At 40.3% G+C, this 6,000-nt stretch overlaps 1 protein-coding gene across 8 annotated transcripts in view; it reads right to left on the reverse strand.

Annotated features, from left to right (window-relative positions):
• Nucleotides 1-4,040, reverse strand: part of DOCK3 (dedicator of cytokinesis 3) — a 201,292-nt gene extending 197,252 nt beyond the window's left edge. For 5 of the 8 annotated variants that reach the window (XM_087709232.1, XM_087709235.1, XM_087709231.1 and 2 more), the window contains exon 1: nt 3,385-4,040. In XM_087709232.1, the coding sequence (XP_087565358.1) occupies nt 3,385-3,421 (37 nt within the window). In that variant the 5' untranslated portion in view covers nt 3,422-4,040. The remainder of the gene's footprint in view (nt 1-3,384) is intronic. The other 3 variants (XM_087709234.1, XM_087709233.1, XM_087709236.1) reach the window with 2 other exon arrangements.
• Nucleotides 4,041-6,000: the final 1,960 nt, after the last annotated feature.

Here is a 6,000-nt window from a genome sequence, read left to right on the forward strand (position 1 = left end):
ATTAGGATTTGCAAGAAAGACATTCTTAAAGATATTTCCATTGCCAATGGCCAATTAATTAGCATACCAGAAATGACTTTCATCAAGCCCAAATTCTGAAATGCACTCTCTTCAGAAAGGGTTCCCATTTTTTTAGTGTTTAGCTATGTGTTAAAGGCACATTTTATTTAATATATTTAAATTATATTTATTTTAATTATTGTGATTATTTTAATAGAAATAGGTTTTCTACTAAAAATGCTAATAGAATTTTTAGAATAGGATTATTGTTATATTTTTGTTGTTTTGTTGTTTATAAACTGTACACAATCCTTTAACAATTTTAGGAGAAAGCTGTTAAATAATTAATATACTTACTAAGTTAATTTAACATAATATTTAAAATATTATTAAAATATTAGCTATGGATAATATTTTAATTCTGTGGACAATATTTAAAAAGATTAAACATATGCAGTTTCTACACTTTAATTCTTAAGCAACAACAGACTTGCAAAAGTGTCATGTGACTTGACCTGTGTAACTGAGTGTTCTGTTATTGACCCCTATTTTTTAATTAACACCTGAAAGACAGGCTGCTTAGAGAAGCTAGCACTTCCTATTCACTTTTGCAAGTGATAAGATAACAAACTTTCTGTTCTAACTTTAATTAAATGTTTCAGCTTTTTTGTCTTAGTTAGGCACTCAATACCTGCTAGACACTTAATCCTCATTAATAGGAATCTTCCGCATCGTACCTAAACCAAGCATCTGTTGGGAGGGAGGGAATTGCTTACAAGGTATAAAATTTGTCAGCAAAAGCAATTCTTTTGTGATTAGAATTCTGGAGACTGCCCAGAACACTTCGGCTCACCCTGGAAGCTGGACGCAATTAAAGGGGACAATTTAAATAAACATGACACTACTTGTTTCCCTCCTGGCATCTAATTTCTTCCTGCTACAGTATCCATTCTGAAAATTCTAAATTGGCCACTCACATAAGAATTTCAGAAAATACTGAATATTTTGTAGCTGAAATTTTATTTGGAGGTTCTATTTATTACCTTTTAGATTTTAGAAGTCAGATTATTTTTTTGCTAAAAGTACATTAATTTGGAATTCCTAATATTTCTTTTTCTTAAACTATTGTATTCCCTCTTTTCTCTGAAACCAAGAGTTGAGGTAGTATTACAAATCTTAATTAATATAGTACAGGTTTGCAAATGGAGCTAAAGGAAGGTGGAACTGCCTATCAGGCATGAACAAAACATAAATATACAGACTATATTTTATTTTTTTAAAAAACAAAGTGCTACATTTTCAAACCAATAATTTCTACTGATTATTTGACAGTGATAGGAGATTTTAAATAAACATTAGTGTACTTTGTTACGATTCTGTTCAGCCTGAACATTTTGTTAGTTTTGCAATAGTGGCCAATATCTGAGAAAGTTTCTAGTAGTCTGGAAGTTTGAGTCATGGCAACTGAACTTAGTTTATTGTTGGTTTGAGACATTTAGCTGCCCATCCAAGCAGCTTCTTCAATCTGAACCTATTGGTTAGAAGAATCTGAGGCAACTGGACTTTCTGGTTTTTCTTTGAAGACGTTTAACTTTTCATCCAAGAAGCTTCTTCCGCTCTCTTGAAAAAGCACCTTTGGGATTATCAATGTTCAACTATTTAAAAAGGCTTGTATATCCAAACAAACAATAACATGATTAGTCTGATTTATTGTTTTGGATTGCTTGTAGCATTGGAAATGAACTCTTAAAATACTTTTTAAATACTTTATGCTACAATGGACATTTAAAGCTCTCTGACTATTAGTTTTGCTGTGGGGTGGGTTTAGTGTTAACCCTGCCAATAACTATTTTTACAAACAGGTTATTACATAATTTATTTTATACTGTCATATTACATATTTGTGCTATGGTTATGTTTTCCAGAAATATTTGGATGCCTCATTTTAAAGTTGAACTGTTGAATTAAAAACACTGTTTTCTCCTTCATGTTATTTCCTTCTAAAAATTCTTATTTTAAGTAAAGGTTAAATATAAAAACTGTATTGCACATGAACAAACATTTATTGGTTAAAACAGAGTGACTGATCAGTAGGAAAATATCTATATAAATTTTTTATCACAGGCAGACTTAAATATTAAGAAACAAATGAAAAATAGAGAAAAGTTCAACATTCCAATACTGGCAATTCTAAGATTACATACACTATTTCGTTTTAGTTTCTTATTTATGAAATCATCAGCTTCATCATAGCAAAGCTGTGATGCAATCTCATCTTTGTAAAATTACTTTTATGATAGTAACATTATCTCCCTTCAAAATTTTACTTTCGAAAAAGCATGCAAGCCTAACATATACCGACATTATTTTAATTTATAAACAAAAATAGCAATACATTTTAAAAGATTTTAAACGGGTCAAAATATGTAGAAGACATGCCCACAATATTCATTATATTTTCTATGTCATATAGGTATGTTCATATGGAGGGGGAAAATCATTAGCATCCTTGCTCAGAGTACAAAAACTGCCAGTTAATGAAGTTGGCTTTGGTTACTATTCTTGGAATAATTTACTGAGCAGGTACATAATTGGCGCCCCCTAACGATGCTTCAACCACAATTCTTTATTTTTAATCACAACAAGATCGTCGTGGACGATCAAAGACACACCATAAATAAGTAGGTGGAAAGATGAGACCGGGTTTTTATTGATCTCATCGGGTTAGTTTTACACGCGGACTTCGGAAAGCCATTTTTGATCACCTCAACAAGGTCACTTGTTTAAACGAAACACGAATCCTTTATAACTCCCTAGCCCTGGATGAGAGAGGCTAACTGGATTTCTGCACGAGCGAACACCGTCCATCTTTCACTTCGAGGGCACTGCCTACACGATCGGTGCAGAATTTTGAAGAGAATTTTCTCTCGCATGCCATCTTGCAGTGAGAAAGCAAGGGAGCCAAATCGGGTGGAGACAGAGAAAGCTCTTGAGCTGCAGCGGGATGAGGCATAACGTTGCACCTGCCACCCTTTCCGAAAAACGAAGCGAGGTCGCTCACTGCCGCCACCAAAAGAGCAGCGGCCCCGCATCCCTCAGATCTCCTCCACCACCAACCCTTCCAAAAACGGCACCACCACCACCCCCCCACTACCCCCAAACGCCATTTTCTGACAAAGAACCAAGTTGGGCTCCCTGGGAGAGACACGGACGTGCAAGACAGAGGCAGAGCGCGCTCGAGGGCGCGCGCGCAACAGGGATCGCAACCGCCGCTCCGCCCGCGAGCCAGCCGTTTTGCTGGGGGGGGGGGGACAGGGGGGAAGAGGCGGCGGCGAAGCAGCCTCTCCCCCCCCCCCTCAGGACAGGAGGCGGCTCTGGACCTACCCACGCCGTATTTTTCCTCCTCCGTTGGGATCCACATGCTGCTCCCCGCGCCGCCGGGGCTGCTCCTGAAGCCGGCTCCCCCCTGCCGGAGTGGAGCTCCTGAGCCGCGATGTTCATTGACGAGCAGAGGAGGCGGCTTTTCCTGACGAGCCCGGGGCCGCTGCTCCGTACAGCCCCCAGGGCAGCGCGGCTGTGGCGGCGGCGGCGACGTCTTCTCCGTCTCCGCGGGCCAGCAAGTGCGCGGGTGAGAGAGGGCGACGGCGGGCGCAGAAGCGGGCAAGCCTTGTCCCCGGAGAGACTCGGCAGATTCCGTTGCGCTGGTGAAGGGAGAGCCTAGCGCTCGCTCCCCCAGGACGGCTCTGAGGCAGGACGGCTCCGAGGAAAGGACAGCTCCTCGCCTTTAATCCACTAGCCACGACGGCCCCGCTCCTCAGCCTGACTTTCTTCCTTCCCCGGTGGTGACGGGAGATAAAAGAACGGACGGCAGCCCTCAAACGCTTCCTCGGCGGCGGCGGCGGCGCGACAACGACTGTTGTTGTCTCCCCCGCTCGCTCCTGCTGAAGGACTCCCGCGCCCACCCACTTGGCAACCAGGCGCATGCGTGGAAGCTCCCGCTGCCGGCCTTCCCGCGCGATCTCGGTCGGCGTTTGCGTTGCATCCTGCTGCTGAGGTGGGCGAGGAGCGGGAGTTGCGGGCTGGCGGGCATGCGGGGCGGGGGGGGGGTGGCGGTCTCCCTTTGCGGGAATCTTTCTTCGGATGTTCATTCCTTGCCTATCCAAACTACGGTAGCGGGTAAGCTGGAGCCCGCTGAATCCTAAATCCTTCGGAAATCGATAGGGTTTTGAGAACGCATGCCGATAAAATGAGAGTACTAAAAAGAAATGGCCTCTCTGGAATCAAGAAGATTACTGAATGTCTATGGAGATTCTCAGCCATCAGGTCATGGTTGTCCCAAAGGTGCTTTTTCAAGAGGCAACTTGAAAAGTGCAGTTGGCTCTTGAAAAAGCACAATTGGGACAAGATGATTATTGCCATTAAAAAAATTGACTTAAAGGCACACTTGGTAAAAATGTTCTATCCCACCCTAAAAGGATACATTGGAAAACAGAAGAAAATGTCACAATTCCCATACCCCCCCCCCCAAATTTAAGATATATCTGGTTCATCAACCATTAGGTAGACTTAAGATAGACCATGAATAGGAAGGCTTTAACTCTAAGAAGCTAAGTAATACGTAGAAAAATAAATGGAATGCAGTGGTATATGATGGAAGAAACCTGGTTTTGTAATAATATTTGAGAAAAAATATTGGAATTGGTCATGGAGCATGTCCTTCTGAAAAGGCATAGTCCTCAACTTACAACCATTCATTTAGCAACCATTCAAAGTTTCAACAGCCCTGAAAAAAGTGACTTATGGCCATTTTTTACAACCATTGCTACATCCTTTGGTCATGTGATCAAATTTTGGATGCTTGGCAACTGGCTCATATTTGTGATAGTTGCAGTGTCCCAGGATCATATAACCTTGTGCAGCTGTTTGACAAGCAAAGTCAATGGTTCACTTTACAACCATGTTACTAAGTTAACAACTGCAATGATTCACTTAATTGTGGCAAGAAAGGTCATAAAATGGGGCAAAGCTCACTTAACTGTCTCGCTTAGCAATGGGAATTTTGGGCTCAACTATGGTCCTAAGTTGAGGACTGCCTGTATTCAATTTTAGGTTGCATCAATAGAAGAATAATTTCCAATACATATTCTGTCCTGTCTTGAGTACTGTCACCAGTTCTTGGACACCATATTTATTTGCTTGCTTGCTTGCTTTTTTATTTGATTTGGATGCTGCATGACTCAGAACAGAAAACAAAATTAAATGGTAAATTCAGCCAATAACACAGAAACATATACCACACATCCAGGAAATATAAAAGATTCAGAGAAATTGGAACAGGGAGAAAAACTAGTTTGGTCTATTAGTTAATGCACCAAGCTAGAAACCAGGAGATTGAGAGTTCCAGTCCTCCTTGTGCATGACTCAGCTCAGTGACTTGGTCCACTCACTTTCAGTTCTACTGACCTCACAGGGTTTTGTGGGGAAAATAGAGGAAGGAATATTAAATATTTTCTCTGCCTTGAATTATTGATAAAAACAGTAAAGGCAGGATGAAAAGGCTAAAAAAAAAGCACTGAGGATTTCCTAAAAGAAGTGATGAGAGAATTAGATGTACGTAGGCCTAATAAAAGACAAGTAGGCACATTTAAACATTTTTAAGTAGCCAATAGGGTGTTACATAGAAGATCATCAGTCAAGTCCACAATCATCACAGAATTGAACACATTGAATAATGGTCTTGTTATTGAAAGCTAGTTTGTTGTTGAATATTTCAAAAACATTATTAATAGTAAGAACTGTTTAATAGTATAATCAATTACAAAGATTATGGTGAGTTTCCTTTTATTGTTTGCATTAAAACAGGTTGAATGAGAGATAGTTTTAATTTCAATTTCTCTGTTGTGCAGAGTTGGATTTCATGGTTCTTTTTTTCTTGCCGATTAGACTATCATAGCTGTAGAAACAATAGTTTTGAAATTATTCAACCAAAGTTCTAGAATG

The sequence above is a fragment of the Thamnophis sirtalis genome, unplaced genomic scaffold (assembly GCF_051295495.1).
Source record: "Thamnophis sirtalis isolate CommonGarterSnake01/CBP01778 unplaced genomic scaffold, rThaSir2_p1.2 scaffold_3, whole genome shotgun sequence".
Lineage (NCBI taxonomy): Eukaryota > Metazoa > Chordata > Lepidosauria > Squamata > Natricidae > Thamnophis > Thamnophis sirtalis.